The sequence below is a fragment of the Otolemur garnettii genome, unplaced genomic scaffold (genome assembly GCF_000181295.1).
Source record: "Otolemur garnettii isolate 467f Iridium unplaced genomic scaffold, OtoGar3 scaffold00036, whole genome shotgun sequence".
Lineage (NCBI taxonomy): Eukaryota > Metazoa > Chordata > Mammalia > Primates > Galagidae > Otolemur > Otolemur garnettii.
Genome location: NW_003852431.1, coordinates 9,133,984 through 9,160,721, shown reverse-complemented (window position 1 = coordinate 9,160,721; position 26,738 = coordinate 9,133,984). Strand labels below are relative to the sequence as shown.

At 36.3% G+C, this 26,738-nt stretch overlaps 1 protein-coding gene across 10 annotated transcripts in view; it reads right to left on the bottom strand.

Annotated features, from left to right (window-relative positions):
- Positions 1 to 26,738, bottom strand: part of MYCBP2 (MYC binding protein 2, E3 ubiquitin protein ligase) — a 273,377-nt gene that overhangs the window by 34,562 nt on the left and 212,077 nt on the right. For all 10 annotated transcript variants that reach the window (XM_023513171.1, XM_023513166.1, XM_023513164.1 and 7 more), the window contains 11 exons: positions 23,322 to 24,965; positions 22,225 to 22,394; positions 21,134 to 21,378; positions 18,981 to 19,148; positions 13,757 to 13,914; positions 13,009 to 13,208; positions 11,901 to 12,050; positions 7,536 to 7,696; positions 6,388 to 6,544; positions 5,975 to 6,199; positions 976 to 1,041 (listed from right to left, as the gene is read on the bottom strand). In XM_023513171.1, the coding sequence (XP_023368939.1) occupies positions 976 to 1,041; positions 5,975 to 6,199; positions 6,388 to 6,544; positions 7,536 to 7,696; positions 11,901 to 12,050; positions 13,009 to 13,208; positions 13,757 to 13,914; positions 18,981 to 19,148; positions 21,134 to 21,378; positions 22,225 to 22,394; positions 23,322 to 24,965 (3,344 nt within the window). The remainder of the gene's footprint in view (positions 1 to 975; positions 1,042 to 5,974; positions 6,200 to 6,387; positions 6,545 to 7,535; positions 7,697 to 11,900; positions 12,051 to 13,008; positions 13,209 to 13,756; positions 13,915 to 18,980; positions 19,149 to 21,133; positions 21,379 to 22,224; positions 22,395 to 23,321; positions 24,966 to 26,738) is intronic.

Sequence of the window (26,738 nt, the reverse complement as noted above, 5' to 3'; positions counted from 1 at the left end):
GTTCTTAAATGATCTTCCTTGGATTTATAGCTTGCCGAACTTCTTTCTGGGCTCAGCTCCCCGTCTTTGACTTCATAGATTCTGATTCCAACCAGTTTTTCTTCCTTTGTTCAGGAGCCTCTGACCAGGGTTGCTACCAGTCAGCCATCTTCCCAGAATCCCCTATCGACTTCTAGACTATTTATATAGATATCTGAGTTGATTATGACCTCAATTGATAATTTCAATTTTCTAAAAGGGGTATTAAGCATAAGTAAACACTATCTCATTGAATAGGATTATTTCTCAAACTTCTCTTAACAATTAAGTCAAATTTATTATTTGTTTAATCTAAAAATCTAAATTCATTCTTTCATACAATTTGAAAAGTAACCTCCAAATTCCCAAGCAAGTAGTCACTTCTGTGAGATCAAGTAGCCACAGAGGCATAGTTTTGATAAAACTTCTTTAATGCCAAGTAAGGGACCTGTATACATCTCAGACATGTGCCCAGATAAAACTTCTTTCTAGAGTTTGTAAACAGACTTTTGAAACTTGGATACAACAGCAATGTTATAAGTGAGAGGTTTTTTGGGCTAGGTGACAAAAACCTAACCCAGGTGTAGGTGAATTAATGTGTTGAAAGCGAATAGTATCTGTGATCAATCTTAAGGCAGCCTGAATCACTGTAGAGGAGTAGGGGATAGAAGCAGTCTGTAGGCACAGTATGATTGCTCAGGGCTATAGAACATCTAGGGCAATAAAGGGTGAGATGTCCAGCATAGGGATGGCTATTACTGTTCCTACATATGCACCATTTGTCAATTTAATGTTTTGTAAATATAGAGATGTCAAAAAATGTATAAAGATTATAAAATGTGTATATATTTTTTTTTGTACCCTTTGTAGATGATTTCCTACACTTTGGTGCTATGCCAAAAATAAAACTCAACAGTGGAGGCTGAGAAGAAAAAAAAATGACAACATTTCAATTACCTGCTTTATTCTGCATAAATCTTCTACTGCTTTGCCAGTTAAGAAGGTCATTGAGGTAACTTTATTCTAAAATAGATAATTCATAATAGTTACTATGCCATATTCTTGCTTCAGAACTTATAATAAGTCTTACAACATACAAATAATACAGGTTGATACCTTCCTAATTGACTCCACCCTCTCTTCCCAATTAAGGGAAGCTGGGAAGCAAATAGTATCTGTGATCAATCTTAAGGCAGCCTATAACCAATACTCCTACAACTCCAGTCTTTTATTCTCACAAATTCCATCTTAAATTTCACATGTCAGTCTTTATCCACATTTCTCTCATAGCTTGAAATTTCCTCTTTTTTATGCAGAGTCTTAACATTCAAATTCTATCTCTATCTTCATGAAGCCTTTTTAACAACTCTGCTTATTATATTCTCACTACTTTTGGAAGTAGGAAGGTAACTTAACTAATAAATACTTATGAGTGTCACAGACTGCCTTACAGACTTGAAGTAGGATATATGAGAACAATGAGTTCTATCCCCTGAGATACTTACCAAACTAGAGAAGGCAACATTATTAACACAAAAACTTCAGATCATGAATTCACTAATGAATATAGATGCTAAAATTCTCAACAAAATCCCAGCCAACAGATTACAGCTTATCATCAAAAAAGTCATACATCATGATCAAGTAGCTTTCATCCCAGGAATGTAAGGCTGGTTTAATATACACAAATCCATAAACATTATTCACCATATCAAAAGAAGCAAAAACAAAGACCATATGATCCTCTCAATAGATGCAGAAAAAGCATTTGATAAAATCCAGCATCCTTTTCTGATTAGAAGAGTATACACATAGGTGGCAGGTTTCTTAAACTGATCGAAGCTATCTATGACAAACCCATAGCTAACATCTTACTGAATGGAGCTAAAATGAAAGCTTTTCCTCTGTCCCCATTACTATTCAAATAGTGCTGGAAGAGCTAGCCAATAAAATTAGGCAAGACAAGGAAATAAAGGGCATCCAAATGGGAGCAGAGGAAGTCAAACTCTCCCTCTTTGCTGATGATATGATCTTATGCTGAGAGAACCCCAAGGACTCAACCACGAGACTCCTGGAAGTCATCAAAAAATTCAGTAATGTCTCAGGATAGAAAATCAATGTCCACAAGGCAGTAACCTTTGTATACGCCAATAACAGCCAAGATGAGAAGCTAATTTAAGGACACAACTCCCTTCATCATAGTTTCAAAGAAAATGAAATACCTAGGAATATAACTAACAAAAGAGGTAAAGGACCTCTATAAAGAAAATTATGAAATCCTAAGAAAGGAAATAGCAGAAGACATTAACAAATGGAAGAACATACCATGCTCGTGGCTGGGACGAATCAATATTGTTAAAATGTTTATACTTCCCAAAGCAATCTACCGATTCAACACCATCCCTATAAAATACCAACATCATACTTTCAAGACTTGGAAAAAAGGATTCTGTGTTTTGTACGGAACCAGAAAAAACCCTGTATATTAAGGCAGTTCTTAATAATAAAAATAAAGCCAGGGGCATTTGCACATCAGATTTTAGGTTGTACTACAAGGCCATAGTGGTCAAGACAGCACAGTACTGGCACAAAAATAAGAGACATAGACATTTGGAATAGAATAGAAAGCTAGGAAATTAAACTAACAACTTATAACCACCTAATCTTCAATAAACCAAACAAGAATGTCCACTGGGGGAAAGACTTCCTATTCAATAAATGGTGCTGGGAGAACTGGATATCCACATGCAAAAAATTGAAACTGGACCCACCCTTCTCTCCACTCACAAAAATTGATTCAAGATGGATAAAGGACTTAGATTTAAGGCATAAAACAATAAAAATCCTCAAAGAAAGCATAGGAAAAACACTGGAAGATATCAGCCTCTGGAAAGACTTTATGAAGAAGACTGCCATGGCAATTACAAAGGCAACAAAAATAAACAAATGGGACTTAATTGAACTGAAAAGCTTCTGTACAGCTAAGAAGACAACAACCAAAGCAAAAAGACAACCTACACAATGAGAAAGGATATTTGCATATTTTGAATCAGACAAAAGCTTGATAACTAGGATCTAGAGAGAACTCAAATTAATTCACATGAAAAAAGTCAACAATTCCATGTATCAATGGGAAAGAGAGATGAACAGAACTTTCTCTCAAGAAGACAGACAAATGGCTAGCAAACATATGAAAAAAATGTTCATAATCCTTAATTATTACAGAAATGCAAATCCAAACCACCCTGAGATATCATCTAACTCCAGCAGGAATGGCCCACATCACAAAAATCTCAAAATTACACATGCTGGTGGCGCAGATGTGGGGAGAAAGGAACACTTTTACACTGCTGGTGGGACTGTAAACTAATACAACCTTTTTAGAAGGAAGTATGGAGAAACCTCAAAGAACTCAAGCTAGACCTCCTATTTGATCCTGCAATCCCATTACTGGGCATCTATCCAGAAGGAAAAAAAAACCTTTTTTTTTTGTTTTTGTTTGAGATAGAGCCTCAAGCAGTGCCGTGGCATCACAGCTTATCGCAACCTCCAACTCCTGGGCTTAAGCGATTCTCCTGCCTCTGCCTCCTGAGTAGCTGGGACTACAGGCACCCGCCATAACGCCTGGCTATTTTTTGGTTGCAGCCATCATTGTTGTTTGGCGGGGCAGGCTGGATTTGAACCTGATAGCGCAGGTATATGTATATGTGACTGGTGCCTTAGCTGCTTGAGCCATAGGCGCCAACCCAAAAAAACAAAACAAAACAAAACCCTTTTATCATAAAGACACATGCACTAGACTATTTATTGCAGCTCAAATTTTAATCACCAAAATGTGGAAACAGCCTAAATGCCTAAATGTCCCCCAACCCAGGAACGGATTAACAAGCTGTGGTACATGTATAACATGGAATACTACTCAACCATTAAAAGAAATGGAGTCTTAACAGCATTTGTATTAACCTGGAAGTAGAACACATTATTATTGATAAAGCATCACAAGAATGGAGAAGCACGAATCCTACATATTCAATTTTGATATGAGGACAATTAATGACAATGTGGGAGGTGGGAAAAGGGGAAAAGAAAGACACTGTGTTTTCTATTTCAGATTAATGTGAAGGTACACATGATTTAAAAAAAAAAAGAAAAAGAAATAAATATCAAGCAGTAGATGTTCAATACCTTTAAGTACCCTGAAAGAGGCATGTTGGCACTAGTGTCAGAAGTCTTAAGATTGAGTAAGTTTTATGTAAAGTACATCAAGAAACAGAGTAACATATTAATTCCTCAGAGAGCTGCATAGTCTTGAGGGCTAGAGGCTGATGCAATTCAAATCAACAAATGCCTATATAAAGGACTGTGATGGACAGTTTGGGGGACACAGAGGTATGGAAACTCATGAAGGATATATAAAAAGTTTGAGTATTCCTTATGCAAAATGCGTGGGGTTAGAGATGTTTTGGATTTCAGATTTTTCAGGATTTTGCAATACTGTATCTGCATTAAACTTGACTGGCTGAGCACCCTAAATCTGAAAATATGAAATCTCAAATGGTCCGATAAACATTGAGAGCCGTGTTGGTATTCAAAAAGTTCTGGACTTTGGAGATTACATATTTTGGAATTTTGGATTTGGATGCTAAGTCTATAATATGAAGGGAATCCTCAAATGGAAAGCAGATGTCAACTTACATGTTGGGAATTTTTAAAAAGTATCGTTATAATTATCTCCTCTTAGGAACAAAAAAAAGTCAAATTGATTGCAATCATTGCTCTGAGGAAGAGTATGTCCCAGCATAAAATGTACCACGAGTGAAAGATAACTATGTACTGAACAGTGAGTTCTAGCCAGAAAAATGTTTTGATTATTACACTTGACTTTTAGTAAGATAAAGTAGTTACACCAATTGAAATTCTTGAGTCTGAAGAGGAAATAAGCTCATAATCTGTTAGGTAAGCCCCATTTACTTATTCAAACACTAGGGAAGAAGTGAATGTGCCCAGCATTAGATTGCTGTGGATGGCAAAGAGCACTCTGACTGCACACTGGCCTCCCATGGCTGGCTTTACATCAAGGCTATCTTAAACCCATCCCAGCCTCTCTGGTTCTTCCTGGGAAAGGAAATATGCAAATGGAAGGGGAACAGAAAGGCAACAGTTAAAGGGAAGCCATTATTACTAGCAAGCCACATCAATTTTGAGGAGAAATAATTCCAAGAGGTTTCCTTTCCCAGGGTGGGTGGCAGCGAACAGCAGTTTGGCAGGTGGTGCTGTTTCTTTCTTGATTCTTAACAGTTGGTTCTTGAGCATATAGGATTCTTTTTCCTTTGTTTACTGCCTTTTATAAAAGAGTGCTTCATTTAGTTGAAATACAGAGATGGACTAGACTATGGAGAATGTAAACAAATTCTGATTATTTGAGACAGTCCAGAAACTATTTTTTACCCCTTTGACAACTGGGGGTGAGAAGGAAAAACTTAAGGCCAATTAAACTATAGGTAAAAATATACTCATCATAGTAATACTAAAAAAAGAACCCAGTGGAGGGAAAGAATAATTTTCATAAAGGAGTTACTCAGAAAATTTCTGTACTGAGTCTTAGAGGTCTTGGGAGAATCTGATACTGAGTGTGAGAGGAGGATTTCCAGGCCAAAGGCAAAGCGCAAACAAGGGCATGAAAGGAGATCATATGGAGCTGACTTCTATTTTGCTCAGCTGTTGCCATGGTGTATTTGTAATCAGACCTCTTTTCAAAATTGGTATTCCATGGTGTTCCAGTGCTTCCAATCATATTAATCTGTCTTTAGACTTAAGAATTGGGGAATATAAAAATGCAAGTTGGTTGGTAAAGTTCCAGGTGATAAATCTTTTTGCTAAACTCAGAAATGAGACTATATGATTATTAAAATTCTGAAAAGAGCTAGTGAGCTATAAATTAAGTTTTCTTTCTTACCCCAAGATCCCGAGAATTGTCCACGTGAACAGAGACAAAGCGGGCATTGATTCCTTTCACACAGTTGATGGTGATGTTCTTAGTTTTGTTTTTATCTTCATCTCCTGATTCCCAAAAGGTTTCCGTAGAGCCATCTGTCAAGCTGCCAATCATGGCAGGTCGGCTTGAAGTTTTAATGTCAACAATGCTGGTTAGGTCCTTTAAGCACATTACTATGCATAATTCCTATCAGAAATAAATGTAAGTGCTTAAGATACTCAAAAGGAAGTCTTCCATGATGATAAAATAAACAGACATAAGATAAGAAATAGTGTAAGACAGAATCAAATTGAGTAACTTGTAGTTTCTCCTTTAATACACTGTTGACTATTAATTAACATGATAACCAGGACAACAACAGTTAAATGACTGACCTGACTCATAGCTTCAAAGCCAGATTGTATACTGATGCTAAAGCTCTCTTCGCTATCGCCATCATCTGATTTTGACAAAATATTGTTAATGTGGTGAAAGACGTTGCTCTGATGGAGAAACTGGTGATCAGATTGCTTGAATTTGAGACTCCAGCATCTAAAAAGGCAACATGTAAGCAATATATGAAAAATTGAAAATTAAAAAATTCAGGGAATATAATCATTGCTTTAGTTTTGAGAAATAAAGGTAATTTGGGGGGAACAAGGTAAGTTCTGAGGAAAGTTCACTCATTTCAAATATAGAAAAATTAGACACAGGAAGACCAAGGCTACAGGAGCAAAAAAAGGCAATGAATTTGTTGAGTGGACAAGTGTTACACCAATTATAATAGCCTTTCCCATTTATTAGTCTTAATTCTATAGTAATTCATCGGGGTATGCACTTCAAAACTCTTGTGAGGAGGACCAGAAAATCTCTTTCTCCTTTGGTCTTATCCAAACATTCCATCAACTTATTTCTTACGTAAATCCACTAGAGCATTTATTTGTAACGTAGTCCATCATGAGGATCCAATAACATGGTTCATAACGTAAATGCAATGCTAATTCTGAACAGATTCCAACTTAAAATTGTGTCATTCTCCTTAAGGTAGTTTTAGGATTGGCTGCATATAACTAGGCTCCATTTTTCTTGAGATCTTTTCAAGTCAAACTTCATTTTTGTTTTTGTTTAGAGATTTCAATTTCCCTCTTTCTTTTTAGCACATTTAAATGATTTGAGGTAGGAGAGTGGGGAAAGTGAGAGAAATTATTACAGAGAGTGATAACTTAGGGCATTGAGAAGTATATCATCCACACATTACAGAAGGGAACAGGTATGAAGTAAGAGGAGGGATAATTCTAAATTATAATAAGGAGGGAGGCACCATTTACACTAGCGGTTCTCAACCTGTGGGTTGTGACCCCTTTTTAACAATGTATTCCCCTTTTTAAAATACACTGCGGCATTAGGAAGGTTGAGAGCCACTGATTTACACGATGTAGAAATTCTTTGCTTCTTACTGAAAAGATTTTTTTTCAACACATACTTTGAATACTCCATAAAATCTCTTCTCCAATACACCTAGAACATGTCTATTACACAATACCTTAAGGCCATTTGTTGCAATGAACTGCCACTGGGGAGAGACATCATAAGATCAGAGATCGTCTGAAGTAGGCGATGAAATGTGTGTGGCAAAGGATGAGCAGCTTCACCTGCAATCACTATGTCTGAGAGTGGATGTTCACATACTCTTGTATCTTTCTCCTTAGACAGAAATTGAAAGTAAGTTGATTAGCTTGTGTGCTGAAAGGAAGTTCCCTCACAAAAAATATTACACATACTCAAAAGCTGTAGTCCCCAACCGCTGGGCTGCAGACTAGTACTTGTCTGTGGCCCATTAGGAACTAGGCTGCACAGCAGGAGGTGAGTGATGGGCAATCAAGTGACGCTTTGTCTGTACATGGATTTATAACCATCCCCATCACCAGCACCGCCACCTGAACTCCGCCTCCTGTTAGATCAGCACTGACATTAGAGTCTCATAGAAGCGGGAACCCTCCTGTAAACTGTGTATGTGAGCAATCTAGATTGCATACTCCTTATGAGAATCTAATTCCTGACCTCTCAAGTGCCCCCTAAACAGGTGGAAAATCATCTTTTGTGAAACTCATCCCTGGTGCCAGAAAGTTTGGGGACCACTACCCAAAAGTATTATTTAATACTTCAATTAATTATGCCTGTTACTTTTAGGCTAACAGAAGGTGATAGAGGCATAGTGTGGGTTTAGCTGAGGTCTTTTGGCTTTGGTTACTCACAGTTAAAATCAGCAAACAAATGCATACCCTATATACATATATCAATTCTAAAGTACTAATGTATCTTTTAATAGGGTAATCCCATATAGTACGCATATGTATGTATAAGTATGCACTAACATGTATGTGTATATATATATGATATACGCAGGGACATGTGGAGATGTTTTATGTGTGTGTTTTTGTATAAAAAATAACATGTGTTCACTACTGGTCGCTGCCCAAAGTCTACAAATTTTTTTACATATTTTGTTTAGCTTTTTGTTGCTTACTATGAGAATTACTAATAGGTGGTATTTCATCATGGTTGTAATGAGAATTCTATCAAACAACAAGTTTTGAGATGTAGTAATGTTTTTAATCATTCAGCTGGAAATACTAAATACTGATTCTTTTTTGATGTAATTTATTTGTATTTCTCTTAATTTCCAACGAATATATTTTTCTTTTCTTCTTTTTTTTTTTTTTTTTGAGACAGAGCCTCAAGCTGTCACCCTGGGTAGAGTGCCATGGCGTAACAGCTCATAGCAACCTCCAACTCCTGGGCTCAAGCAATTCTCCTGCCTCTGCCTCCCAAGTAGCTGGGACTACAGGTCCCTGCCACAATATCCAGCTACTTTTTGGTTGCGGCCATCTTTGTTTGGCGGGCCTGGGCTGGATCAAACCCGTCAGCTCAGGTATATGTGGCTGGTGCCTTAGCTGCTTGAGCTACAGGCGTCGAGCCCGAATATATTTTTCTTGTTATCATTTTGTTACCTATTTCTAACACATTAGCAATAAAGAGAGGTCATGGTAAGAAAGAAACCGATTAAGTGAAGAGTTTTAAACTTGCTTTATGTACCCATAAGTGGTCAATTTTCATAGATGCTCTGTGTGTTTGAAAAGAATGTGCACAGTTGGATGCAATGTTTTGTATATCCCATGACGTCAAGATTGTCAGTCACTCAAATCTGTCTCCTTTCTGATGCTTTTTGTTTGCTGGATCTATCCAGTGCTGAGAAGACTGCTGTAGCACTCTGCACAAAATGGCCACAAATTCTTTGTAGCTCTTCCATCAAGAGGTAGAGCTTATTTCTCCAGTCCCTGAATTTGGCCAGCCTTGTGATCTGCACTGGCTAACAGCAGGTGATAGAGGCATAGTGTGGGTTTGGCCGAGGCCTTTTGGCTTTGCAGCTTCTGTGCTCGCTTTCGTGGATGTTGTTTGCATGTGAACAAACCAGGCCAGCCTCTTGGAGGATAAGGACTCAGGGAACCACTTGAAAAACACTATGTATCTGCGACAGAAATGAGCCATTCCTCTCATTGGAGCCTTGCCTAAATTGCCAACGCACAGATGGTGAGAAAATAAACTACTGTTTCATTTTAGGGAATTTTGGGGGTGGTTATGCAAGAACTTGGTACAGGTGTGAGACAAGTTCACACTCTGCTTGTAGAGTGTTCTATTTTTCCTTGCAGTCTGTCAGTTGTTACTTAAATTTTTAAGGTTATGTTATCAAGTATATACATATCTAGAATTCATTTTTTTAATCATTTTGTAGATAAGCTCTTTATCCTTAGCAGTAATTCTGTTTTAAAGTCTATTTTTATGATTAAAAAAATAGCTACACCAACTTTACATTGGGATCTGTCCAGTATATCTTTTCTACCCCTTTTACTTCCAATTGCTTGTATACTCATGTTTTAGATGTGATGCTTATAAACACCACATAGCATTTTGTTTTTTTCAATCTATTCCAAAAGTTGTTGTCTTTTAAATGAAAGACTTAGTCCTCCATGTTTTTATCTGGATTTAATTCTAACATGTTATTTTGTACTTTTATTTGTACCATTTTTTTCTATTTTATTTTTTCTCTCTTTTTCTGGTCTTTTAAAGAGTTATTTTTCTTTTGTTTGGAAATCACAGCCCATTTCTATTCTTTGTGTAGTTACACATATTTAACTTAACCTAGTCTAAAGCTAATCATAACCTTTGTCCACCTCCAGAGCCCTGACACCCATCAGCGCTGACATATATGCTACTGCTGTATTTTAGGACAGAGTTTTAGAAAATCATCACTATGATATAGCATTAGTTTTTACACAGTGTTTTTTAAGATACACTCACATATTTACACTTTCTGGGTTTTTTTTTTTTTTGTAGAGACAGAGTTTCACTTTATCGCCCATGGTAGAGTGCCGTGGCATCACACAGCTCACAGCAAACTCCAACTCTTGGGCTTAGGCGATTCTCTTGCCTCAGCCTCCTGAGTAGCTGGGACTACAAGGGCCCACCACAATGCCCAGCTATTTTTTTGTTGCAGTTTGGCTGGGGCCAGGTTTAAATCCGCTACCCTCAGTATACGGGGCTGGCGCCCTGCCCACTGAAACCACTAGTGCTGCCCCCGTATTTACACTTTCTATTCTCTTCATTGCTTCATGCTTTTCAGATCTTTCATCTAAGATCATTTGTTATAACTAAAGTGAATTAGAATTTTCATTGGTGACAGCCTATTTGGTGTAGCTATTTCATTTATTACTCCAAAACTGTTTGTTTTGTCACTATTATCAAATACTCTTCACAGGGTTTACAGTTATTTTCTTAGTACATAGAAAATATCAATAGATCATGTTTCATTTATTTATTTTGAGACAGAGTCTTGTCCTCCTGTGGTGTCACAGCTCACAGCAACCTCCAACTCTTGAGCTCAAGCAATGCTCTTGCCTCAGCCTTCCAAGTAGCTGGGACTACAGGTGCCTGCCATAATGTCTTTTTAAAAAAATTCAGTCTTTTAAGTTAAAATGTTGCTACTGAAAATGAAGCTATTATTCTGATTGGCCCACCTTTGAAAAGTATTTTTCTTCTCCCCTGTGGCTACTTAAAAGATCTTCTTTTCATTTTTGTGTTCAGCTAACTCACTATGATTTGCTCATCATGATTTTTATTTATTTTGCTTAAGGTTCATTGACCTTGACTCGATGGACAGTTATCTGTAATCACTTCTTGAGAAATTCAACTATTCAAATACCACCTCTCTTCCATTTTGTCTAGCATCTTTGCCAATTAGGTAAACATTACACCTCATTTTACCCTTCATTTTGAATATTTTGTACATTAATCATAAAATAACTTAATTAATCATGAAATGCCATTCATATAATTTTAGACTGCTTGGGAGTTAAGTTTAAAGCCACTTAGAGTACCTTCACTTTACAGGTAGGGAAATAGAAGCCCACAAGTCATACAACTACAGTGAGGTAGAAATGGCAGCCGGCACTCAGGCTTGCAGTGTTCTAGTTTAATGCTTTTTCCATTATATAGGCCACCTCAAATAAACATCAGATCCTGTCTAGTCAAATATTTTTGAATTTCATGGCTTATAGTATCATTTTTACCATGCAGTGCCAGTATTTTATTGCACTTTTGAAAATATTGCTCTATTTATGTCATATACAGCACCATAATAGTATATATCTTTTAGTTGACTGTTTTTGGCAATGGTAAATTTAATAAGAAATCAGATGTGACCATCAGCATCTTTGCTGGAGATGGTACTTTCACTAAATATAGTCAATACTATGCATATAGTATTAAAATGTTCTTCTTGACTGATAATCTGTAAGGGATTTCACGCAAACGATTGTACCATCTGAAGGTTTACCACTCAGTTTCTTACTTGTTCTAAATTTTCTTTGTTTGTCTTATTTTCTTCATCCTCTTCTTCTTCTGGTTCCACCGGAGCAGGAGTCAGGGATGCCACAAAATGCCACAGAATATCATGGAGAGAAGTGGTTTGGATGACATTACACAGAAGCCAGTTGAAAGCCTGAATAAACAATGGGTAAATGAGTGACTCCGAGATAAAAGGGAAATGTAGAGCTTTTCTTAGAAATGAAGTACCTCCATGGGCTATGAGTTTCAAGGAAAGATACTAGAAAATCTGACCTTCGTTTCACTGAAAGCACACTAAACTTGAGATATGTAATAATCTCGGTCTTATTAAAAAATAAAAATGGGAGGAAATACTTATAAAATATAATACCAATATACTTTTTTAAGCCACTTTTATGTTGAAAAAAATTCTTCTTAATATTAATTTATTCAGGGCAGCACCTGTGGCTCAAAGGAGTAGGGCACCAGCCCCATATGTTAGAGGTGGTGGGTTCAAACCTGGCCCTGGCCAGAAAACTACAAAAATAAATAAATAAATAAATAAATTTATAAAACAAATTAATTTATTCAAGCACATTTTTTTTAACTTGCATTTGTGATGAACATAGTGTTTCTCAAGCTCTACATAAGCAAACATTTACTTAATATTTATATCATTCCCATCAATGAAGTGGCAGGTTATTTACCAGATTTTGGTTAAAGCATAAAGATTGACTATATATAGGCCTGTGATATACAACAACATTCTTTTTCCAGAGAATGGAGGCCCAGAGAGGTTATTACTAGTAGATTTATAACTCAAAAACCCTACTTGTCCTGTCTTGGCATGATTATTCCCTCATTTCATTTAAGAAAATGACTTTCTGATTACAAAAAGCTTTTAAATTATAAGGCAATGCATAAATTTCTTTATAGTGCTTAAATATGAAATTGTAAACCTATTTATATTCACGGACTAGTTTAATTCTCGTGTGTACATAATACTTTTGGATGGCTAATGTTTATTAATTTGATACACTTAGTTTCTGTTGGTAAAAAAGAGGCATTATAAAATAGAATCATCACATAATTTGTACAATCAACGACTACTAACTCCATTAATATATTCATACCTCCATAGCAAAAACTCGACAAGCAGATTTCCTTAAGGCCTGTTTCATTGCTATTTCAAGACCTTCTAGGTCATGATGCTGTATGACAAAAGCTAAAACTGGCCATTGGAAATTTCTTTCTCCTTTAGAAAGGGAGCTGTGGGCTGAGATGAGCCGAGAAAGCTCTGGAGATGGATGTCTCAAAAGGGAAGAACCAACTTCTATTGAAAAAAACAAAAAGAAGAAGAAAATTATTCATTTTCACAGGCATAAATATTTAACATAATAATGAAAATAATATCAGGCTTATTTGCTTTAAAGCCTTTTTTGGTTTTGCATATAGCACAAATTATAATGTTTTCATCTTTTACCAAGGAACAAACTAGGACCTATCTTACTCTCCTAAAGTCATACAACAATTAACTTGCAAAGGGGAGTTTTGAATCCAGGGCTAAATCCAAGTTCATGCTTACTAAAATACTCTGAAAAGTTAAGTGATTTATAATCTCCCTAAGTGGAAACTACATTTCACCTTCATCACTTTCTAAAGGACTATTTTATAACAAAGGTGTCTTAATAAAAGCTCAAAAATATTTGTTGAATGAATCTAATGGGCCTGTTGAATGAATCCGAAGGCCCACCTTGACCTCCCAAAGTACTAGGATTGCAGGCATGAACCAGTGCACGTGGCTGCTTTTTTATTTTCAGATTAAAATAAATCAGATTATTAATAATCAGATTATTCAAACTTTTTTATCTTTATACTTACCAGTGTCTCCACTGTTAACTCTCCTTCTAGGAATGGCCTTAACTCGTGCAGGTAAAATGGAGTGTTGTTTATCATATTCAGAAGCAACAACTGAGTATGATCTTTGGAAGACAGTTCTTTTTGCCAGGTCAGTATCAGTTATGGGACTGGTTTCCAAACTTCAGATAGAATAAAACAAGAGATAAAAACTCAGAAGAGAAAGTTAATGAAATGTTAACTATACATATCTTACGATGCAGGCAAATATGTGAATCTGTATTTCATGTGAAGAAACAAACTCAAAGCCAACTTGACAATCTCTTTAAATCGTAACTTGATCATTTCAAATGCAGTTAACATTTTAATTGATTTCAAAACTTTACTCTAAAACTTAGTTTTCTTAAATCTACTTCGCATTTTAGATGAAAAAGAAGAAAAGGCATCAAATATACCAAGCTGCTTTTAGAATCAAATGCACTGGGGTAGAACTCATATGACAAGGCATTCTGAAAAAAACAAATGTGTCTTTAAGATAATCAAATATAATCTAATCATAAGTGTACCAAACAGAAAGAAAATGGATACACGTAGAAACCTAATAAAATACAAAGTGAAACTTGGTTTATTTCTCTTTTGGTACTTTAGTGTTATATCGTATTTTCTCATTCCTATGGTGTTGCCAAAGCCCTTTTTAGAGCATGGCCATATCAAAGTACAATGAGAGGTGACAAATTTATTTGGGGCATCAGTGCTACGCTTACATTCTATACAAGAACTCAGAGATTTCCATTTAGGATAAGTAAATTAACACCTTTTCTATTTACTACAGCACATTAAAAGATACTTAAAAGTTATTAAGATGGCTATGCAATTTCCTTTGAGACAGTTCATAAGTAACAGAAATACCTTCCCTTTCCCATTTCTCTAATAAAAACTTACAAACTATTCTTTTCTAGAGTTTTTTCTGTTATCTCATTCCAAATTGGGATATTTTTTGCTTACCTGAGGTTCTAGAATATTTTTCCATCCTTCAAATCAGGCTTGAACTCCTATGCCTCTCGGTAAAGTTTATACATTTTATAGTAAATGGCTCACTGCCTGAGTAATTTTCTTTACTTAACACCTCTCTCGGCTTACGTACATGCTTGTTTGGATGGACTATACATGTTGTACATAACAGACTGGAGTAAACGTACCTAGATTCCAGTCTGGGCTATTTGAGTCTAGAGCAGCAGTTCTCAACCTGTGGGTTGCGACCCCTGTGGGGGTTGAATGACCCTTTCACAGGGATCGCTTAGGACCATCCTGCATATCAGATATTTACATTACAATTCATAAAAGTACCAAAATTACAATTATGAAGTAGCAACGAAAATAATTTTATGGTTGGGGGTCACTACAACACGAGGAACTGTATTAAAGGGTTGTGGCATTAGAAAGGTTGAGAACAGGTCTAGAGAAAGGTGTCCAACTTCTTTTTTTCCCTGGCACATACTGGAAGAAGAGTCATCTTGGGTCACCCATCAAATATATAAATCCTTAATGAAAGGTAGATCTGTACATTATTTTTGTGATGTCTAGAATCACAGAGAAACAAAGTCTTCAAATAATCCATATACAACCTGTGGGCCTCTGGTTGGACACCCTGTACCTGAGTATAAGAATACATTAACTTTAATTTACTCTACACATGGAGTTACCACAAAAAAAAAAAAAAAAAAAATTATTCTGGTCAGGTGCGGTGGCTTACTCCTATAATCCTAGCCCTCTGGGAGGCTGAGGTGGGTGGATTGCTTGAGCTCATGAGGTCAAGACCAGCCTGAGCAAAAGTGAGACCTTGTCTCTACTAAAAATAAAAAAACTGAGGCAAGAGGATTGCTTGAGCCCAAGAGTTGGAGGTTGCTGTGAGCTATGACTTCATAGCACTCTATCCAGGGTGACAGCTTGAAACTCTGTCTCAAAAAAAAAATTATTCTTATAAAAATAATAACAGTTTTGAAGAAATCCATGCAAGACAAGAAAATCCTAAGAAGGAAGCAAATATGACCATCATTAATTTAAGCTTCCCTTTGTCGGGATGGATAATTCCTTTCTTCAGGGGCTGTCTTACGTACCATAGGATGTTTAGAAACACCTTGCCTTTCATGCACTAGGACGCCAGGTGAACTAGCCCAGCTAATGAAAAACACAAATGTTTTTAAACACTGACAAATGTTAGCAAGGAGGCAAAAATCACCCCTAGTTGAGAACCAGTGATTTAATAGATTCATTATCTTTTTAATAGCTAGAATTTATTGAAATTTTTTTCTAATAGCTCAATGATGGTCACATTCCCTGAATTATTACAGCTTAAGAAAGTTTCAGGGGTGGCTCCTGTGGCTCAGTGGGTAGGGTGCTGGACCCATATGCAGAGGGTGGTGGGTTTGAACCCGGCCCCAGCCAAACTGCAAAAAAAAAAAAATAAATAAATGAATAAAAATAAAAAAAAGAAAGTTTCAACCTAGCTTAATATAAAATATTTGGGTCATAGTTTCTTATCTTTAGGATTCTGTTAACATTTCACTTATGTGCTTTGGTACCATTATATTAATATTTCACTACATACTCTTATCACTTTCTTTCTTTTTTTTTTTTTTATTGAGACAGAGTGTCACTTTGTTGCCCTCAGTAGAGTGCCGTGGCATCACAGCTCATAGCAACCTCAAACTCTTGGGCTTAAGTGATTCTTCTGCCTCAGCCTTCTGAGAAGCTGGGACCACAGGTGCCCACCACAATGCCTAGCTATTCTTTTGTGTTTAGCAGGTCGGGACTGGGTTCGAACCCACCAGCCTTGCTGCATGTGGCCGGTGCCCTACCCACAGAGCTATGGGCACCGCCCCATACTCTATCATTTTCTAAATATGCTTTTCATTAATCACTTTGTTTATTTTCTTTCTTTTGGAGCTTTGCAGATATTATTTCATTTAAAGTCGCCAGAAGTTTCAATTCCCAACTTTTTGCAAAATGACTTGTTTTTCTCTCAGATCACTGAAAATTTATTTTTTTTCTTTGAGTTCCAATAACTGAAGGCATTTCTATCAGTCATCTCTTGCAAAAGTTTCCTTTTAATCTGAAAATTCAATACTTAAAAATTTTTACTAATATAGCTTTAGATAAACTTTTAATTTTATTTGTTGATTTTTCTATTATCAAGATACCAGTTATTCTTACATTGGATCGCCCTGTTTCTATACCTGTTATCTTTGCTCTAATTGCTATAATCTCTTTGTCCTTTTTTCTTTAGTCATTGTGATTATTTCAAATCTTTCCTGTACATCAACAATTCAACTAGCTGCTCAACACATTTCTAATTAATTTACTAGTTTTATAGTGGAGCTGACTTGGTCGTCAGCCTGTCCTCTTAGCTCTGTAATGTACCCTTTTACTACACTCTGCTTTTTATCTCAGTGTCATATTTCAGCTTTCCTTTTATTAAATTTATATCATTATCAAAATTTTCAGGACTACAGAGTACTTAGGGAAATTATCTTCTTTCCTTGAGGCAAGTTTTCTTCCATATTGAGTTTTCTATCTGATTTTGGCGTGACACACTATTTTCATTTTGCTAATGCTTAAAATGGAAAGTTCTATTTAGCTCTTCTGTTTGTTCTGATGAAGTCTGGGTGGATTTCCTGCCATATTTGACACGTTATTCCTGTCTCAGAGATAAATGGAGATTTTATTTATTGCTCTATACCAGGGACCACTCCACCTGGCTGGGTGTATTTCTCCTTTCTGTGATAGTATCCCTGGGACCTCAGACTACTGCTCTGCTTCAGCATGTAGCTGTGGCAAACAGGATGGGCCAGAAGATTTCCAAGTCCTGAGTGACTCACTCTAGGGCTGCTACTCAGAGATTCTACTCTAGAGGACTCTACCTTGACTTTTCCTGGGATTTCCACTCACTTGGCTAATCTACCATTCTCTAAACAGGAAAGTATTTAATTGATATGATGTTGATATGATATGATGTTAGGGGTGATGCAGAAATACATCAGAATCTTCTGTTTCTCTACACGGCCATCACTTTTGAAAATTTATGACAACTTGTGTGGTTGGGGCTGGTAAATGTTTTTCCTTGATTTTTATTGTTTTTAAAAAATTCACTGGGTACTTGTGATGGGAAATTCTCTGGAATAGCTTCGTTCATTCTACCTTATTTTGATCCTGAAGGCTAATAACAACCCGATGAATCACACTTAGACTTGTCTCAAAATGGCTTCTAACTCTTTTTAAAAAGTCTATCTCCTTTAGAGACACTTCACCACTTGTAAGGATGTAAAAGGCTGTACTACACTCTTTGGAGAAAGCATTGAAAGGATCTTTAAAAAATTCTGATAAGTAATGTACACAGTTGGAGGTGAAATTTGCATATATCTTAATGAAAAAACACTTGAAATTTAAGTTTTATTAAGTTTGTTATAGTATCTATTATACTGTTAGAGTTTATGATTAAAACTGTATAGTGTTAACTCAGTGGCATATCTAGTAAGCTCATTCTCTTTTCATGCTGCAAATGTCATCCAGCGGTATCATGTTCAGTTACTCAGGCCTGAAATCTCGATGTCATCTTAAACTTATTTTTTTCATTATCTGGTTAGTTAACAAGTCACACTGATTTTTACTACAAAATATCTTCTTTTTCATAAGCATTCCCAACATAATCTAATTCTACCTACCTTAGCTGACATATTTCATTAAATTTATCAGCTTCTCAACTGACACTGAGACTGTTTGCTTTTTATCAGGTCATTCTTCTTCTCAAAAAGTATCAGTAGTATTCTATTTTCTTGTGCATTATATTAACATGATTACACTTAGTTTTCAAGAAATTGTTTACTCTGATACTACCACATCTAAGTGAGAAGGTCTTGTAAACAATAATCCAAGAAATTTAAGATTTTAGCACCACTTCTCCCATGAAAACCTGTAAGTAACCTTTTCCTATTCCCATTTACTACAGCATTAAATGAAGTAATCTATTGTTACTTCACTAGTTGATCTTTTCTCTTCAACTCTCATCAAGGATCTTATTTCATCCATATATGTACACTTTTTCTTTCTGCTCTAACAGTTAGCAGAGCTGACACAAAGTCCTTCCTGTGATGAAGGGGAGTTTTAAAGAATGTCTAGGGCACTCTTTTCTAGTTCAAGGTCTTTCTTCCATCAAACACCGGCTATTCAACAGAGAAGGAAACTAAAATACCTTGGTGGCATAGACTTCATATTGCTCTCTGGCTCTTCAAATACATTAGGACTTGCATCAGGAGTTACTGATATGTACGGGGCAGGTACAGATGTTGAACGCAGATATCTCATTTCATCCTGGAATAGGTTATCATCTTGATAGCCCACAAAATTTTCATGATGATGCCTGCATTAAATCAAACCCAATAACTTAAAGTAAGATGAGAAAACAGATGCTCTCCATTTTTAATCTCCTTTTTAACAGGAAATGCAGCCCATGTAAATCTATAATTAAAGATGAAGTATTAAAGCAATCATAGATGTAAGTAAGCAAGAGTAAAAGTTTGATAATTCCATACATAGATACTCCAGGTACCACAAACATTTCAAATCCAAAATTGAACTTGTTTCCCCCCCCCCCTTTAAGAACTTTTTCATCTTCCAGGATTTTGGTAAATGATCCTGCCAATCATCCAGATGCTTACACTAACATATCTCCAAGGTTGTAGTAGGCTTAGTGCTCAACCATGGCCATGACTCGAATCCATGCTAGGAGGTTCTTTCTCACCACCATTGTCTCTTCTCATTCCCCATCATCACTGCCTTGGTTTAGGCTCACATCAGCTCTTGCACACACTATTAAATACAGGCAGTCACTTTTTGGGGTAGAAAATACATGAGTATATGGGAAAAATATTGAAAAACAGATATATGAAATATTCCATAGGTTAAAGAAGTATCCATTCCCCAGAGAGCTAAAAATAAACTTTATAATTATGGCTAGATTAGCATTTTTTACATGTTTTATCACTTGATTCTTTCCTTTTCAAACTGGAACAAAATGTTGCTAATCTAAGGCCGCTGAATAGTCTGATTGAGGCTAAAGATTAGTGTATTTGGCATCCTGCTGATTTCCACCTCAGTCTCAAATGTACTTAGTCTCACATTTTCATTTTTGTTTTTTATTCATTTTACTACAATAGTAAGTACAAAATTTAAAAAGCCACACAACTCTGCTGTACAAAGAGGACACTTTCCAAAATGGAACTGCTGGTTGACAGGCTATGTCAGCAGGCAATTATCTAGAAATCTTCATTTGTCAGCTGATGAAAAAAATCTAAATTTGGCTCATGAAAGGCTGTTTTGGAGTCTCAGTAAATAATGTGTGAAAATATAGGCTGCACCATCCAGGTTCAATATAGGGAAATAGAAAACTATTAACAGGCTTTCCTCCATCTTCAATAATGCACTTTGTCCAGCTTTCATATTCCATACGTATTTCCCTATTTAAAACTTTCCCACTGTTTCCTTTGCCCATAAGATAAAATAGAAGTTTGGCATGGGCCACAGAGCCCACATTACCAGGTAACCACTTAGAGCAACATTTCACATATTTCCCCCAGTAGCCAGGGCTTTACCAAGCCTGTGATTCCTCACTTGTGTATCGCATCAGATCTCAGTTCTATCTTCACTCACCTGAATTACTCAGACAGAAATTGCTTTCCTCCTATCACCTGACTGATTGACTTTCATTTACTCATTAAGACACTACTAAAGGGTCAGCCCTTCAGGAAGATTAAGGTCTTTGTGATGCTTTATGCTGTAATAGTAAGTGCTCTATACGCATACTTCTATCAGACTACTCCTCATGTACACTTAAGTGTTTCACTCACCTGACTTCACACCAGAGTGTTAAGTACATGGAAACCAGAATTTTATTATATGCATCTTGGTGTGTCCAGGGCCTAGCACAAAGCTGGTATCTAACTGTACTTATTTAAATGCTAACAGAATAAATAATTAAAAAAATAAAAGACTGCTATAGGAAATATCCCTTTCTATCCATTTCAACATTTCACTATTAACAGACTGAAGCCACCATATCAAAGAGTAAGAGATAGCTAGTCTAACTTTCTAAGACATATTTGGTATTAATGATTAATATGGACTGATAAAATATTTTCATAGTTTTTAAAAAATGCCTATTTTCAAAAAATGTGTACTTTAAATGTTGGTCAATCAACTCAAAAGATAAATTCCTAGAGATTTCTTTATTGTAGCTAGTATTTAATGTCATGCAGATATTCAGCGGAAATACTGAACTACCCTATTATATTAACCAACAATAGCAGTTAATCCAAAGGTGACGAAAACAATAACAGAGTTTATTACCTAGCCAATGTCTGCAGGTAGAGACAAGGCATTTTCACAGGAAGATCCTCAGAAATGCCTTCTTTCACGCTGGGCAGCTGGGACTGGAATGGTTTTGTAGGATGGTAACACAGAATGCTGGGTTCTGCGGCACTGCTTAGAGACAGCAGGAAGAGTGCATTGGCTTTAATCACCTGGTGAGCTTCCATGGTGGGCAAGGCACGAGGGGTCTTGACCTGCATTGGTTTTCTCCTAGATTGTTTGACCTGGCAAAGAAAAGGTTGAAGTGATCTTTTCCTACTTAAAAAAAGTCCTTCATTTCTTAAGCTTAGTATTCTGAGTTCCTAATAAAAGTTATTAAATACTTGCAATATGATTTTAAAATAATGAGAGATATTCAAAACAACATTCACTTCATGTGGTAACTGAATCTGTTTTATAACAAACACAAACAGTATTTCTTTTCTTTCCCTGGAAAAATTTAAAATGTTAACTAGTTAAATCTAAATGTACTGCTTTTTAAAAAAGAGAAAATAATCTCTGCATGTGTGTGTTCAGCGCAATTTTTTAGTTAGGTGTGCCACTAATGTGAACAGTCTTGAGTTTCTGTGAGTTGTACAATATAATTAGGGACTAAGAAAAAGAGAAGAAATACAGGAGGAAAAAGGAGCCAAAGAAGAAGAGTAAAGAGAGAGAAGTTAAAGGGGAAAAGATATGTACATGTATAGAATAGCAATTAATAATAAAGAGTTACATGACAGAATTTGTCAATAAGGCATATGTAACAGGCTGTGTTATCCCCCCAAATGATTAATTTTTAAAATAAAAACCAGCTGACCTAGTAAAATATTAAACTCGCATATTATTTCTGTTATAAAAACAGATATTTATTATCAACCATGTGGAAATATCTGATACAAAAATACAATCATAAAAAGAGATTTTTATAGGCCGGCACCTGTGGCTCAAAAGGGTAGGGCACTGGCCCCACATGCTGGAGGTGGTGGGTTCAAACCCAGCCCCAGCAAAAAACTGCAAAAAAAGGAGAGATTTTTATAAGGTATAGCCACATAACATCATTCACAGTGTAGCCCAGATCATGTAAAAAATACCTTCTCCCTTGCAGCGGCCTGTTTTTCACGGAGGTATTTTTCTCTGCAGCGGTCACACACCAGATACCAAGTGCTTCCTCCTATGCCACCATCACCACAATTACCAGCCCATCCTCCACAAAAATGCCCAATGCTATTGTAACCTTGTCCACCAGCATACCGGCCACAACCTTGAAACAACAGCAAAAATAAACATGTAACACTTTAAGTGTCCTTAATAGTTTGATCCTTACTTCTCATACATTAATGACAGAGTTACCTTCTCAAAGTAAGCTAAATACCAAAGCAAGAATCTGATTTTTTTTTAAGATTATTAACTATATCAGAAAAATAGCTTGCTTGACTAAAATGCAATCTATGAAATAATGCTCTAAATAATAGAGAAACTTTATTTTTATACAGGCAGATTAAAAGAAATAGAGGATATGGGTATATTTAGATAAATATAAAAATTCAATATGAAATTACACAGAACAAGTATAAAATATTCTATAAGGATATATTTTCAGAAAGGACATATTTATGAAACATTTGAGATATAATATATAGGAAAAGAAAAAAATTTCATCCTACTCATGTTAGGAGAATTTTGGAATATTAGCCAATGGTACAGAAATCCTTCCATTTACTGAAAATGCAGTCTTCTATAAAACAATTGATATATTTTCCATAGGAAAATGCCCTAAGAAATCAGCATAGTCTAATTTAATTTGCAGTTCTGAACAGGAAAATACTAGAATCACAGGAGACTGAATATGGACTGGCATCTGTCCTGTGTATATCAACATGCCATTATTTCTATTGTGTAAGAGATCTTAATGAGTAACTCATAGAATATTTAAAAAAATAAACAATATTTCAAAATGTGCTATGTTAAAATACAATAGTACAAAATTGCCTGACCATCACACCGTTAGAATTACTTTGTTTTTCATGACACCTACATCGAAAATGTACTGTAAAATAACACTGTAAGATACTATAAATTCTAGGCAACAGTTTTCTCTACACTTTACGTAGTTCATACAGCAGCTCAAGTTAGAAGTGACCTAGTTCATTAAAGAAAAAAGTACATATGTCCAATAGTTATCATTTACCTGGGTGAGCTTGTCTCATGTGATAGGTCACTGGGTATGGATGTGACTCTCCACACAGCTCACAGATGGTGTCTTTCTCTGGTCCTCCCACTGCCAGCTGGGCCATCTCTCCAAACAAATTACCCCTGGGTCTCACTTCTGCCTTTTCTTTTTTCTTTTTTTCCTTTTTCGCCTTCTTATTCTCTTTCTCACATTCTTTCTTTTTAAGGACAGCACAGGAACCAGGACTTGGAAAAATCATATTCTGGGAAGCAGCTTTGATTGTAGCCAAAGAGATGTCTTCCCAAAAAGCCACTAAATGTTGTAAAGTTAAGGGAAGAGGAGATTTAGACTTCATTGTGTGATGCATGGACATTTCAAAGGTGGCTTCAGTTTTCCCATCCTCACATTTTTCATGCAGAGGCGGTTCCTTAAGCATGGACAACACCTTATTTTTGTTGATGCTACCCATCTTAGATATATCTGGTCCATGAGGTGAAATATTAAACATATTCAGTGCAGATGATATTTCCAACGAGTGTCTATTTTTTAACTTGGTTTCTTTTTCCTCTGTAGGCTGCTGGCTATTTAAACTACTCCTTATAGGAGCATGTTCTTTGGAAAGTTCAGGATTGAATTTCAAGAAAGAAGAACAAGCCATTGCATCATGTACTATGCCCTCATGCCACAGGAAGGAGGCAAAGACTGCTCTGGCACACTCAGCCACAGAAGGAGACATGGCTTGCTTGGCTGGCTCTAAAGATTTGGATCCATCTCCTTTGAAAAGAAAACTAGATTTTTCTTTTTTGGGCCTGGTGTGCCTATTAGCACATTTCCGACTTATTTTGGGGGATGCTCTCATTTCCTGTTCATCTTTCAGTGGTGCTTTTCCGATGCTGAAATGAACTTTATTGGAACCCTCATCCACACTCTTAAATTCACTACTTTCATCACAGGTACTGTCTGTTAGGCTATTTGTTTTTAAAGTACTTGAGGTACACACTTCAACCACTTCACTGTGAAGGTTTTCCTGTACCACATGGGGAGAAGGAGCTCTGTTTTCAGATCCAGGAGAATCTTTAGAATCCTTTGGTACCGATTTTGGTTTTGGTGATGTTGATCGCCCCCTTAATGGTTCCGTGAGGGGCATCTTCTTCTTACGGAGGGTATCTGGATCAAGGGTGTAAGAGTCTGATTTGGAACGTTCCCGAGGAGGATCAAGTTTTGTCTTAACAGGAGCAGTGCTTTTTTGAGGTAGATTTTTATCATGTGGAGAGGAGGAGCGTGGAGAACTAGTGCCTGCTGGGCTAGACCTATTGGAGGGGAGAGTCTTTGGCTTAGGAGATGATGACCGAGAACCTGGTCCTGGGGATTCAGCTCTAAAGCTAGAAGACATCCTCCCCTCAGATTTCAGCGTCTGCAAGGTGTTATGGTTGGGGGACAATGACCTACTATGGGAATCTGATCTCAACTTTGCAGCATCAGATTTTAACATCAGGGATTCACTGGCAGATAAACTGTCTGTACCCCTTGGCTTCTTTTGGTCAGTAGTAGTCCGGCTCATACGTCCATCAGGTTTAAGTGATCTGCTGTGTTTAGACGACAACTCTGATTTTCCTGATGTACAGGCTGGTCTAGAAGATGTCAAGACATTTCCTCGGTCACCTGTATGATCCATTTCATAGTGAAACTTGTTAATAAAATTATAACTGACAATTTATCCAGTAAACAGTGAAATAAATACAGAAACCAAGACACAAACAAAATGAAACAAAAAAAAAGGACAACTACAAAATTTATAGTTTTTTATACACAATAATACTTGAATTATAAAGGAAAGAAGGGCAAATATTTTCCACAATATTTTTACTTCACGATCACATAACTATCACCACTAAAAATTATTTCATGGCTGTAAAACAGACCAAACAAATAGTACATAGGTATTAGTATGAATTATCACTGATCTCTGAACCTCACCTTTAATACAATAATCAGAATTTAATTCAGTGAGGGACTAGAAAGAGAAAAAAATATAACTCATTTTTTAAAATAAGAAATTATGAAGACATATGTATTTTAAATATGAAGTAGGCTAAATTTCAAGAGGTTTTCAGACTAAAACCTCACATCCTAGTGTAAGGGTAGAGGTTTTTTTTGAATTAGAAAATGGAATCTATAGATACATCTATCATTTTCGAGTGTATTAATAAATACAATTAGGCTAATAAAGAACTACTTAGGAAACACTCTATTTTAGTGACTGTATTAGAATAATTAACATATGAATGTCCTAAAGCTATTATTAAATTACATGAAATTCTAGGCAGTCTGTTAATTATAAACAGGTTGTATTCCAAAAGTTGACAATCTTTGTGAGTTACAACTCAGAGCTTGTGCCCCCTTGGAAACAGGGAAATAGCAGCATCCTCAGTGTGAGTAGTACAAGTCTGAATTACAAGCCTTTGAAACAAGGAGTGAGGAGAAAAGGCAGATGAAAAGAATAATCTCCTCATTCTAAGGCAAAGCACTAAATACTTTTGCATGGACGCCATTTGTTTCTGCCATCCTGGTCTTCATTCAGTGTCTCTCTTTCCTACTCTTTTATGCTTTTCTCTGAGACATTAGAGCCACTCTGCCCTTGTCTACAGTACAGGGCACAAACTTTATTTTTCCTCCTCAAAAGGAAAATGCCAACTGCAAGTGATGTTAGTTAAGAGAAAAGCAATCTGATAGACGGGATTCAAGAAGTATAAAAAATTAAAATTCATAAGCTTGCTATAAGTATTTGTATTTATTTAAAAAAGGATTCTTAGGATATTGAGAGAGATTTGTTAATTGGTTAGAACTGCAGGTTTTTCTTTTAAGAGAAAAATGGATGTCAACAAATTTGGGTGATGTACCAAAATGTTTTTCTTGGCTTGCATTGCATGTAAGTATGTCAGGTCATACTCTCTTCATCTATCGGTGGTCAGGACAGTAGTGCTGTAGAATCTGTCCTCATAGAAAGTCTTCAAGAGCAGGTTTGTTTTGTCTGTTACTCTTCACTGATGTAAAGCGTCTAGAGTGGGTCTTAGAATACAGTAGGTGCTCAATAACTATTTGTTTAATGAGTAATCAATCCCTATTTTCTTAATTTTTTTCCTGCTCTTCCCAACTTTCAGGTTCTTTAAGAGACTACCTTTTACAGTTACCGCTCCTACGGCCACAGGGCAGAGGAGAACAGCAGTCATTGTTGTGTTAAGGTCTAGCTAGATCAGTGGTTCTCAACCTTCCTAATGACTTGACCCTTTAATACAGTTCCTCATAAAATTATAAACAGTTCCTCAATCATAAAATTATTTTCATACACCTGTTTTTGTACAAGGTGTATGTGATGGTTTTAGGCGACCCCTGTGAAAGGGTCATTCGACCCCCAAAGGGATCGTGACCCACAGG